At 48.1% G+C, this 13,325-nt stretch overlaps 1 protein-coding gene across 1 annotated transcript; it reads right to left on the reverse strand.

The window, feature by feature from the left end:
• Positions 1-579: 579 nt before the first annotated feature.
• Positions 580-12,791, reverse strand: NTN5 (netrin 5). Its single transcript, XM_053264307.1, has 7 exons — positions 11,861-12,791; positions 9,359-9,547; positions 6,912-7,061; positions 4,890-4,943; positions 2,864-2,872; positions 2,501-2,581; positions 580-1,800 (listed from the first exon to the last, which is right to left on the reverse strand). Exons 1-7 carry the CDS (start codon positions 12,789-12,791, stop codon positions 1,472-1,474), a joined length of 1,743 nt encoding a protein of 580 aa, XP_053120282.1. The 3' UTR covers positions 580-1,471.
• Positions 12,792-13,325: the final 534 nt, after the last annotated feature.

Here is a 13,325-nt window from a genome sequence, read left to right on the forward strand (position 1 = left end):
CATCTGTGTCTGAGACATAGCTTTGAGGGAAGAGACAGACCATCAGTCATCTCTCTGAAGGGAGCCTGGCCACAAGGTCTCTCTCTCTGAGTGCATGGATTTCCATTGCAGGAAAGCAGGGTCTGATTGCTTCATATCCCTGTAGAAAGGGTAGGATTATTTGACAGAGCACTGACTTTGCTTTTCAGAATAATTTCTTCAGTTTATATAATATCTCTATAGAAAACGGTCAGATTATTTGACAGAGCACTGACTTTGCTATTCTGAGATCAGATTATTGCATTGGCTTGTTGTCATCTATTAGCTATACACAGAATGCCTGCCTAGGGAGTGTGTGCTTTTTCTTTTTTCTTTTTGGTCACTATTTCTCATTCTGGGACAGCATCACATTGTCCCTATTTCTCATTCTGAAATGTTAGCAAGTATGATACCATTAAAAAAAAAACCATGTCTCTAATCTTCTCAGTACCAGCGCAAATCAGAAACACTCAGCTTGGAGCCTAACCTTTAGTCCTTGTTTCTCTGCATCTTCCCTCCCTCACATATCCCATATTTATCAGGAACAAAGCCGTGGTTTTGAAAAAAATATATTTCATGTCATTCTGTATATTTCAACAAGTACATCCTAGGCTGGAAGCCTGGCAAAAGACGATTCGAGATTGTTCCGTTCCCCTCTTGGTCTTTTGGGGTGGTGAGGAATATCTGAGAAGGCCCCACACCTTCCGTTGGCAACCTGGATCAACACTCTATCTATCCTCCCCCTTCCTTCCACCATTGCCTCATGTTTCATGTCTGCCTGTTTAGCAGTCCTTGTATGCCTCACGGCCAAATTTGACAGCCTGACTGCACCCAGATATTTTCCGTTGGCAGGGCCTAAGGCAAGTTCTTGTCTCTCAGCCTCAGTCCCTGCTAACTAGGCAAAGAGGTGCCATTCAAAGTGGTGATTCTTTTATATTTAGCAGGGGGGAGAGCAACTGGTTCTATTCAACCTCAGCAGAGCATCCCTCCAGTGGCTGTTGCTGGTTTCTGCCTTGCATTTCTTTTTAGACTGCGGACCCTTTGAGGGATAGAGAACCATATTCCTATTCTTATTCTTTCCCCACGTAAACTGTTTTGAGACCTGGTTTGTTGAAAAGCAGTATATAAATAACAATAGTAGTAGTAATAGTAGTCCCTCAATCTGTAAAAGGAGAACAATAGTCACCTCACCACACAGGCCTTTTGGGAGGATGGAGGAGATGAGAAGGGCCATGTGTACTCAGAACTAAGAAAGGACGAAAACCCCCAAATTGCCACCAGTTTCATTTTGGGATTGGTGTCTCCTAAGTACAGTTTCCCCCATGCTCAATGGCAGAAGTGAATAGGGGGTACCTCAAAGCACTTGAACCAGGAAGTTGCACATTTGGCCCTTTTCCTTCCCCCTAGCCCTCACTTCTTCCGCCCAATTCCCCACCACCACTGCCATGATGGCTCAGACAATCCGGCATTTTCCTCGTCTGCTCTGCTGCTGGAAACTGCGCAGTTTGTGTGCCCAAGCATCCCTCCAGGGCAGGGCGAGGCTGTTTTTATCAAGGATTAACCGGGCAGGGTCAGGAGACTCTTCATCGTTGCCAATAACCAGGTAAGCTTTGCCAACTTGGAGGTGGAGGCATCGGCACACCAAATCCTGCTCAGGCACCCAGAGTGGCTGTTCGCCTCGCCGGATGGGCACATGACGCTGGCGGTAGACAGTCAGGACTGAAGCGGTGAATTGCCACCATGTGCCAGACTTCTCCATCGCCAATAGCTGTGCGTGGAGAACTGCCATTGAATGTGAGGGGTAGACAAAAAGAGAGAAATGACAATCAGGAAGTGAACTGCCACATTATATTGCTCACATTCTGGAGCTATGATGTCACTTCCTTTACAAGCAATTCCCTCCCCAGCCTATTATTCTTATTTTCAGGAAATGATGTCATTTTCTGACATGGCACACCTTAAAAAATCAGTACTTCCCACAAAGCTTGTGCTTCCAGCAATGGTATATATATTTGGGGCGCAGTGCGTGTGCTCGCGCTCACACGTTTTTAAATGTCTGCTCAGCTAATTTTAGATCCCACTTAGGTTTAATCAGGAAGGTCCCATTCTGAATGCGGGTGCACACACACTGCCTTGATACTGCCGCCGAGAACAAAACCCATTCCACACACACATGGAAAACAGAACACTGATGGGGGCGGGTGGGGTGGAGGTTGAATGATGACATCACTTCCTGAATTAACAAGCCTGCACATCTCACTTCATTTTCTCTTATAGGTGGGATTTTCTCAGTGTTTCTCATTTCAAGACTATGATATCAACTGAAGCTAGATTTTGTTGGGGCTTCCTGGAAGGTTTGCTTTTTGCTGCTATAACATCAAGTTCTGATTTAGTTTGCTTGGTAGCACAATTCCAGCAAGTGGGATTGGGGGGCTGGGGGCCTTGTGGGGAGCTGTGAGTTGGGGATGCAGTTCAGTATTACCATAATCCTTCTTGCAGTAGTTTTTCAGGTTCATCTGGACACGTCCTCGTGGCGGCTTGCAGTGGGTTTGACATTCAGTGCCTGGTGAACATTTAGAGTTAGGCTGAGTGTAAACTATCCCTTTTAACTCTTTCCCAATCAGCCCTCCCCTTGTCCCAGGAAATGAGAGGTCTAGCATCATCAATGATATAGACTTGGGAAGACTATGTCCCCAGATAGTCTCTGAAATTTCTCTGGGGGAGAATGGCGGGGGGGGGGGGGGATTCTGAGGAATTTCTACTAAATTTTTGAATATTCTCTGAAATTCTCCGAAGGATCTTTTTCTTCAGCTGACTTTCCAGAAATAACATTGCCACCCGCCACCATATGATCCTCATTCAGGAGAAGAAAATAAAGCGGGCATGGGGGGGGGGACACACCAACCAGCCACCACTGAGCAGGACAGAAACAACTGAGACTTCTGGGATCGTTGCCTGTTTTCTATAAAAGGGCAAGAGAATCACTCCACAAGCAGCTGGTAGAATCTATATAATCTTACAACCATGTTTATGAACAGGTTTATGAACCTGTACATGCTCAGGAACTGTGGACGGATTGATGCAAAGTGGATTGGGACCTTACACTCAGATCGTGCTCTGTGAAGAGTATGTATAATTCAGTGACAGGCCTCACTGAATGAAGGGGGAGACAGGTGTACTGAATACCTGTTAATGACTCTTCCCTTTGGTTTGCAAAACAATTGTCAGCTGCTCAAGGGCCTTTAGAATTGCAAATCAACATGTTCAAACTCTAGCCTACATTTGTCGAGACAGCGAAGGACTTTGTTTCTCTGATCTATGATTTTGAAAAGGAATATGATATTGTTCATAAACTTGGCTATCAATCACTTATGCACCCTTTTTGCAAAAAAACAGAAGTCTCAGTAGATTGGGGTTTTCTGGTGGGAAGGTGTTCTCAAGATCTGTTTTCTCTGTTAGCCGTGCCCCCAAGGAGACATCTATGGATATGCATATTATTCCTGTGTGAAGAAATTTGTGAAGTGAGAATATGTGAATCAGAGAATAAAGCTCTTAAGCATTCTCTCCCCCCCCCCCCGCAGGTGAAGAATATTAAAAACAAACAAACCAAAAATCAGAAGTTGGAGAATATTCTTATCCTTCTCTAGATGATAATCTCTCCTTGTTAGACCCAGAAGCATCTGGCCTACCTCACATTTAGGCTTGGAGCAAGAGCTGATGATATGCCATGTAAGTGACACATAGCTGTCCTCAGCCATATGCATGCCTATGATCATATGGGGAATCTATGCCTGTGATTAATGCACCTGATCGTGTACCCATGTTTTGGGAGAGCAGCACTATACAAAGGAACTGCTGGCAGCTGCAATTTCTGCCATCGCAGCATGGCTTTTCCCTGCCACTGTGATCATGCTCATGCTGTGGTTGTATCTGTGTACAACCTAGCTCGTGTCTCCATTTGTGATGATGATGGATGTGTGCGTGGCGTGGAGCAAGCCCGTGGCTGGTGGGTGATCATTAGAAGCAATTAACGGTGTGCGCCAATGCAGGGCACTCCCAACTTTCCCCTTCCATCATTAGTTCCAGCTGTTCCTTTATAATTCAAAATGGCTGCCAGTTTAAGGGACAAAGCCACACAGCAGAAAAGTATGGGCAACGGAGAGGGGAAGTACTTCTGTAAAATGAGGCACTGAGAGTCGTGAGAACCCAAGTAAATCTCACACATACGCCATAATCCTTCCCAAAGGTGCTACCTATCTTAGAGTTCCTAACCCTTAAAATAAAAAGTGGGTGTGTGGGTGGGTGCTAATCCATGTGGGGCCCAAAGTGGGTCTCTTGCATATGGGGAGGGCATAGTCCTCTGCCCTCCTCCCCACCCAGAGAGTTTAGAAGGGCACAGCCTGGAACAAAAGTGGTATATCCAGCTGCTTTGGGGACTTTTAAACTGTTCTAAGACCCTTTTTGTTGGAAAGCAGTATGTGAATATTTTAAATGATAATAAGGTGCCGGATCTACACAAAATGATTGGAGTGGAGGAGGGGTGCCTTTGCCTTTGCCTTTGCTTTCCCTTGGCAAACCTACCTATCATCAAGAGTAGTAACTGTGTCTTATCTGCTTCCCTTTTCTTCCCACAAGAGGGATTAAATAAGTCAATAGCTGCAGCAGCTTGCTGTCTGTTTTCAAAGGCAAGATTCCACTGTAGATGTGCAGGGCGCCTTTCTTTTCACAGTTTGCCTCCAACATTTTTTGGGAAGGGGGGGGCGGATGGACAGGCTACCAGAGTGATGTGAGCCATGAGCCCCAATGCCTCTTTTTAAACCCAAATGTTTTGCTGACCCTCAAAAGGCAAATGATTCCCCACCCCTTCTCACCTGTGTTCCACTCCTGTGGGGGAGACACTGTAGTTGTCATTACTTCCGGGATTCCTGAGGGGCAGAAGGTAGAGAGTAAGCTATTTGCTTCTTTTTAAATAAAATAAAATAATTAACCAACAAGATATAAGTGGATTCAAATTAAGTCTATTTACATGCATTTGTTTTTGCAGAGGGCATTCTGCTTTTAGTAGCCATGGGAAGAAGCAAAACACAAGGATTTATACCATATGATTTACCCTGTGGAACTCCCTGCCCTTTGATCTTAGGCTCGCTCCTCCCTGTTTTATTTTAAACCAGCTGGGCTGGGCGCAGAGCATCTGTGCTTCTAGTTCGCCGCCACTTCCCCCCACCCCTAGCCCATGCCGTTTCCCTGCCCACCTACCCCCACCCCCATCATTGTTTTCTTCCCGACTGGCCTCTGCCGCCTTCTTCCGCCCACGCCTGCCGTTTTCCCCACCCACCCACAGCCAGGCCATTTGCTGCCATCTTTCCCCCCCGCTGGGCCCCTGGCTTGGCTGCTGCCGCCGCCATTTTCTTCCCTCCCGCCCGTCCCTGTCGCTATCCAACAGCTGCTCATGAACTCTCGTGAGAGCTGCCACACACAGGATTAGCCACAGGTATGCCTTAGATATATAGAGATGGAAGCTGAAGACCATTTTTTATTCCAGCAGGCCTTCCCTGTCTATACATTTCTCTGTGATTGCCCTGTTCTAATGACGGCCTTATCCTGCATGATTTTAGAGGCTGTGTTTCTGTTTTGTTGTGTCTGTTTAATGCATTCTGTTGTAAGCCGCCATGAATTCATTTATGATGAATAGCAGCACATAAATCTTTTAAGTAAGTAAATTAAAATAATCGCTGACAGTTCTCTTCAACTGCACTCCATTTCTAGGATTTCCTTGGGCACCACACTCACTCCATTTTCAAGTTGATCTTTCTAGCTGACAGTCTGCAGGAAAGGGACATCCTTGGTGCTAAGCACTGCAGCCCATCTCAGTTCTCCAAGGGGCTTTTGTAAGGCACCAGCATGGAGGCTTTTCAAAACATCATGGCCGCCTTCACTGCAAAACTTATTGCCAGAACAGAGCTTGGTTTCCTCACATGCCTCATAACAATTCCACTCACGCAGATGGGAGGTTTACACTATGCCCAGTGGCAGGACTATGAAATTTCCCCCCACAGCATCTCCTGCAGAATGAGTAAGGGCTTATTGGAGAACCTGTGCTTCCATAGCTATGACATCATTTCCTGTTTGAGCAACCATGTGCCTTCTTGAAGGCAGAACTTTGAATAGTGCCTCATTTCAGGGCAGTGATGACAAGACGAGTATGCAGGATATCAAGTTACCATATTTATATATTCCACAGTGAAGGAGGGAAAGGCTGTTAAATTATGATGATTCTCAAATTGAATAAGATAGCGTGACATTGCCTCATACCATATTGAACATGCAGGCCTTAATATATTGAATAGACCGGCAAGGCTCTGGCAGCTACTTTACTGAATAAAATACATGTCTTTTCCTTTTTTACTGCACTGAAAAGCATAAGCAAACAGCAGTGGCTCTGCCAAATTCAGGCGCAGGGTATTTGCGTTGTCTCTTTAAGGACAATCCCGCTGCTCCCTTTCTTCTCTTGAACTAGGACAGCCAGTGTTCCCAACCTTGCATCCCCAGATATTGGATCACAACTCCTATCATCCCCAGCCACAGTGTGCCTGGGCTTGATGGGAGTTGTAGTCCAACAACATCTGTGGGGCCAAAGTTGGGAATCTCTGATCTAGGAGAACTCGTGGTGCTGAGCCCTGTTAATAAACCTGTGCAGTCACCAACACTTGCATGAGGCCACCGTAAGGCCGAGGGGAAAAATGATAGTAAAGGCTTCCTGAGTCATAGAGCACCTCTGCTTTTGTCAGTGATCTGACATACAGAAGTCAAGCGGGCCGCATGGATGCTGCAGTCACATAGATCTGAGAGATTGTTACGGAGCTGTGTTCAAGAGACAAAGTGGCAAAGCTTACTGATGCAGGGGGCATGAGCACTGCGGCTTTGCTGGAAACCCGGAGCACAGCGGTTGCAGGCCAGGCCAGTGACCCCATTCTTGCACTGGCACTGCCCGGTGGTCTGGTTGCAAATGGCGCCAACTGCTCCAATGGGGTGACACTGGCAAGCTGGAAACAAGAGTGAGGGTTGCTGCATTAGGATACTGTTAGCAGAGCAGTCTTGCTGTCAGCTAGAGATAGGAACATAGGAAGCTGCTATATACTGAGTCAGACCATTGGTCCATCTCGCTCAGTATTGCCTACACAGACTGGCAGCAGCTTCTCCAAGGTTGCAGGCAGGAGTCTCTCTCAGCCCTATCTTGGAGATGCTGCCAGGGAGGGGACTTGGAACCTCCGGTGCTCTTCCCAGAGTGGTTCCATCCCTAAGGGGAATTTTTTACAGTGCTCACACATGTAGTCTCCCATTCATATGTAACCAGGTTGGACCCTGCTTAGCTAAGGGGACAAGTCATGCTTGCTACCACAAGACCAGCTCTCCTCCCATTAAGCATGCAAATGCTCTTCCCAGAGTGGCTCCATCCCCTAAGGGGAATATCTTCTAGTGCTCACATTCATATGCAGCCAGGGCAGACCCTGCTTAGCAAAGGGGACAATTCATCCTTGCTACCACAGGACCAGTTCTCCTCCCATAGCCCAGCTCTCCTCCCATAGATACTTCAGTAACAGCAACTCTTCCATTTAATCCGTGCAAACCTTCCCAGAAGAGTGTGAATTGGCAGTACTATCTTCCCTCAAACTGGGCGGGTGTGAAGATTATATAATCTCAAGCCTTACATTTCAAAATGAAAGAGACAAGCACGTCTATAGTTCTATTCAGATATCTGTACATCTTTGTACAAATATACATGTTTTTTGGGTGAATGACTGCATGTAAACGTGTTCATTTTAACCTGGATACTGGCTCCCCTCAAATACAGGTTATAGATAGGAATTGTACTACTGTATCTTCATTGAACATAATGTGTGGATAATTGTATGTGCACACAGATTTGTGCATATGCACACTGTACACAGATTTACATGTTGAAGATGTGAACAGAGCGTAGGCTACTTGCTCCAAAATTTCTAGATTGTGTTAATGTATCATGATATCTAACTTGAAATCATGTATGATAGGTAGATAGACAGAAAGAATTACATGGTTTCCCCCATGCAAGGAAATGTAATGAGGAAATGGCAGGAATCTGAGAAGTCTGTGTGGGATGAACAGCCTCACAAAACTACATTCCTGTGGTGGAGGCAGCCATGGTAGTGATAGCAACTTGGAAACTAGTTGAAGGGGAAGGAGTTTAAACGAGGGCTGTGATATTTGGGGTGTGTGGTGGATGACGATTTGACAGGAAATAGGCATGACTAGTGAGGGGTTGGACCTTTTCAGATGTTACACTGACATGTTACTCATTTCCCTTAAACTGGTTTATATGACACTACAAATGTAACCTAGCGTAACTCTCATAGGTTCTCCCCAGTCCTAAAACAGTGTGAGGATTTTAGGGGATCTGGAGACTACAAAGACGGTGAGACTATTCACACAAGTGTGCAAAACTGGGCTAAGGGAGCCCAGCCCAGTTTTGCATGCTTGTGTGAACCATCGGGATCATGCCCAATCTCGGTGGCCACACAGCAGCAAACCCACCTAAGCAGCCTCCTCGTTAAAGGAGGTCGAGGGAGTGAGCGTTCCCTTGACCTCATTTTTTGGATTGTGTGTCTGCCGTGGCTGCTTGCAGCTGTGGTGGGCACACTCGGGGGGAGGGGGGCTCCCAGTAAAACTCTGCGCGTTCACACAGTGCATTATTGGGGCTCCGGGGAGTGGGGTGCCGCTTCCCTCCGCCCAACCCCTGGAGCTGCCGGGTGAGCCATGGACGGCCTGCGGGAGAGCTGCCGCTTGTCTGGGCAGGCAATCCACCCACCCAGGGAAGGGTAAGCGATCGTTTGAGGGGAGGATCAGGCAACAGACCTCCTTTCGGCACTTCACACTGCTTGCGTGAAGCGCCTCAATATTTTCAACAGGCAAAAACAAATTTCCCAGAATTTTGACATTTTTTGAATGTCATTTTTTGGACAATGCTTTGCCTTTCTTTCTTTTTCTTTTTTGCATTTTTTGACATGTCATTTTTTGACATTTTTGATTTTGTCATTTTTTGAATGTCAAATTTCCCAGAATTTTGGTGAGCCATGTCAGCTAAACCAATTTAGGTGCGTCGGTCTGTGCCCTTTTGTTTCTCCCCTTTTATTTCCCTCATGCCTTGTTTGTCATAGATTGTGCTGAGCTTGTTGGGGATCGGGGCCTGCCTCGTTACATCCAGTTTGGCTTGTCCTTGGAAAGTGGTGGGTGACACAGGAAAAGATATAAGGATGGCGGGTGAGTTGCCCATAGCAATGCCTGATTACCGCCCCCAACTCACCTTTACAGGCCTTGCTGCTTGTGATGGGGCGACCGAGGTCACGTTTGAAGCCTGGCAGGCAGTACTGGCAGTGGCGGCCAGCCGTGTAGTGGCGGCAGTTCAAGCAGATCCCGCCGCTCTGGCGCCCCGAGAGTTCAAAGAGCTCCATACTGAACCGGCAGCGATGAGAGTGGAGGTTGCAGTCACAAGCTGAGGACGCAGGCAGGAAGGGGTCTGTCAGCTTTGCAAGTTCTCCCATCACCCTGTCTGAAAGTTCTCCCCACCTACTCTCCCCAGCCCTGGACTCTCCCACCTTCGTCCCCGCCTTCTTTTCGAAGGAGGCCCACCGTGTTCATAGACAGGGTAGCCATTTCTCCAAGGTCTCGCCTAGGGCTTATCTGCATCTGTTAAAAGGGCCAATGTGCAAGGCTCGTTTTTATGGTAAGATGGTTTCAATCCACCACCCCAAGTGGTAAATCTGGAGGTGGAGCCCCCCCCCCCCCCCCGGGGTGGATCAGCTCAAGGAAATGAGCACTGCGGCCTGGCGGTTGGTTAGGACTCCTCACTGGGGTCTCATCGCCCCAACGTTGCATGACCTGTATGGGTGACCTATTTGCTTCTGGGCTCACTTCAAGGTGCTAGTTATCAGATTCAAAGCCCTCAATGGTTCAGGACTTGAATACCTTAAGGGAGGGGTTCTCAACAGTGATGTGGTTGCAGATTCAGAAGCGCAGGCACTCTCCATGGCACCCCTCATGGCCATGCCCATTCCAAGAGCCAGAGAAGCCAAGAAGTACTGGCACTCTGTCCCTGCGCGTCCCCTCGCCACTACATTCCCGGTTCTCAAACGTAGGCCTTTGGCCATTGAGGCTGGGGGTGATGGAAGTTGTCATCCAACCAAATCTGGAGACCCAAGTTTGAGAGCCCGGCCTTAAGGATCATTATCTTCCATACATCCTGTATGCTCAGATAGTCATCTGAGGTCTTGCTCTGTGTGTCTTTACCATCAGAGGCCCAGCAAACATCCACCAGGAACAGAGATTTCGATGGCGCAACTTTACTTTACCAACCTTGTGGAATGCCCTCACCTCAGAGGCCCATATGGCTTCCACTGTTCCATCTGTTTGGAGGATGGTTGAAGTGTGTGGTGTTTTTGTTGTGCCTTTGGTGAGTGATTTTGTATTTAAGTTGCTTGGCTATTGCAGGGTTGGCCCTAGGATTTTTGGCGTCCTAGACAAAGTCTGCTTTTGGCACCTCCCCCCCCCTGCCAAGAAATGTAGAGTCCCAGCTTTAACTTGAGCTGCATGGCTGCACATTCACCAAGTAGAATGGCCATTCGGCATGGATGGCCAGCCAATGACTAGTTTGGCGATACAGTGGGAGAGAGTTCCCAGTCTTTTATGCAGGGCAAAACTCTTAACACTTCAGAGATGAAAAAATGCTGCTGTTAATTTGGAAATACAGTCTGAGACTTTTGGGGTTTTAATAAATGCTGAGGCAGGCAATTCATATTCAAGAGAGAGAGTGCAACTTATGAGACTAGCTGTTTGTTGGGGGCTGAGTTGCAATAAGCAAAGAAGACTGTATTTGGGGGTGCAGAGAATGCAGGTCCTTTGGGGAGCAGGGTGCAGTATTACATATTACCTTCTCACAACTCTGTGAAATACTTCAGGGGTGCAATACAACAAGGGGAGAAAGAATAATTGGGAGTGCTATACTCTGGAGGGTCCTATATTTATGCGCCCTCCAAGAATTGGCACCCTAGGTAACCGCCCAGGCCTGACTAGTGGAAGGGCTGGTTCCTGGCTGTTGAGTTTCTTGGCTCTTTGGGACTGGTATTGGAGAGAGTTTCTGGGCTGAGATGGTGTTATTTTTTAATGGTTATTTTTGTCTTTTGTTGCTGGCTTTTAAGTTCTGTTTTGGATGTTTATTGTCAGTCAGCTTGAGCTGCCTTTTGGCAGAAAGGCAGGGCTATAAATGTTTTAAAGTAAAATTAATAAACATAAAGGAAACCTGGACTCAGAAGGATGGCGGGCCCACACCCCCCCCGGTTTTAAAATTATCCCTGTTTATGCAGAGTACCAACTAGCTAGGCCCAACCCTGCTTTGAACCTTAAAGCCCTGTTCAAGCACTGGAAAATTATAAAAAGTGGGGGTGCTGGCTGTCCTTGCATATAGGGCCCCTGAGAACCCATTCTGAAACCCTGTCCTCATGTTGACATGCTCAGAAGCTCTGGCCTCCCCGCTGTCCCACGGTTTGTCTGCAGAGACAAATACTGTACTCATGGACAGATTCTTCCTGTGACTGGAACAGCAGCATTCCAGTCCCAAGAAGAATCTGTCCAGTACAGAGTTTATCTCTGCAGACAAATGCTGTATCTGTGGACAGAGCGGGGCAGGGGGGGCGGAGCCTCTGAGCACGTCGATGCAGGGCGGGGCTTCAGAGTTCTCTCCTAGGGATGTTGGACGCAAGCCCAGCAGGCTCTCTCTTTTGTTTGTGCTCAGTCTCTCCTTCAGTCTCACCCACACACTCATGCGCGTCTTTGGGGGTTGCCCGTTGCCAGGGCCTGTCCCAGTAGAAGGCTTTGCAGGTGTCACATTCAGGTCCAGCTGTGTTGTGCTGACAAACGCACTGGGGCACCCCTCCGTCTTGCCCAGCTGTGCAGCGTGATGCGTGCCCGTTGCATTTGCACCGGCCCCCAACCTGCAGCTCAGCCACCCCGTAGGATGCCTCCCTTCTTCGCAACCCCAGCGTTCGCGTGGGATGCATGCGGTCAAACGACACCCTGAGGTCTGTGGCCGTCACCCAGTCCTGGAGCACAGGGCTATACTCAAACATCCGGGCCGAGGGGCGGCCTGCTAGGGGCATGAAGGCTACCAACCCCCCAGTTAGAGGTTTGGGGGCTGTTTGGGCATCGATACAAGCGGCCTCGTGTTCCATGGCCTTCAGGATGATGGTGGTCGGAGGCAAGCGGTAGCGCCGTCGGCAGTGGGTGGAGAAGAACTGAAAAGGCATCCAGCTCCGCCCATAGTCCATTGACTTGTAAATCGCCAGGGATTCTGGACGCGGGGAGCAGAACCGGAGAGCCACATAGAGAACCTCCACTCTGCGTCCGAGTGCCAGAGTGAGTGTGGCATTGGCCATGGGCTGAGACCACCAGCAAGTGGCACCACCGTCAGCATCAGTGAGGTACTCTGGCGAGTGGGAGTTTGCTTCGCAGCGCTGGCAGAATTTCGACGTTAGATCAGCGGAGTCCTGGAAGGTGCAGAGTCGCCGAGGAGGGCTGCCACATGTGCTAGATGCTTCCACCAGGCGCCCTGATGCAAGTTCAGATAGCTCAGGCAAGCAGTAGTGCGGATGTCGGTTGGCATCATAGCATGGGTCATGGGGGTCGGAAGCAAGGCCCAGGAGGAACTGAAGGGAAACTGCAAGGCCCCATAGGAAATGAAGCATCTCTGGGGGGAGGGAGCCAGGCGTCAAAGCTAACTATACATCACCTGAGAGAGAAGGGGAGGAAAACATACAGTTGATATGATTTGGGCCACTGACAAGTAGAGAAATAGAAAATGTTCTCCCCTATCCTCATTTGCTCCATACACCATTTCCCAAACTATGGAACATCCTGATTTCCTCTTATTCCTTGGTCCTGTCCAGGGGCACTGCATAAATATGCAGTTGTAACTCTGTGACACACAGTCCAGATGTCTTCCCTCAATACAAAACTTCTGTGGTGGAGTATCACATTTTCCCAGCATTCAAGGCACTATGGGTACATGGGATTCCTTCCCCATATCGTAACTGCTCATGGAAGGGCTGAAGACACATAATTCTGCTTCCTTCCCAAATAGCTTATTGTATCACATTTTCTCCATGCATCTGGCTGGCCAACCAGCCCATCCCTGGAGTTGGTGACCAAGCTTCCACCAGGATCATCCATAAAGGGCACTGGAGTTCTAGACTTTGCAAAGCAGAATGTCTAGCACTTAT

This window comes from Hemicordylus capensis, chromosome 6 (genome assembly GCF_027244095.1).
Source record: "Hemicordylus capensis ecotype Gifberg chromosome 6, rHemCap1.1.pri, whole genome shotgun sequence".
In the NCBI taxonomy this organism is placed as follows: Eukaryota; Metazoa; Chordata; class Lepidosauria; order Squamata; family Cordylidae; genus Hemicordylus; species Hemicordylus capensis.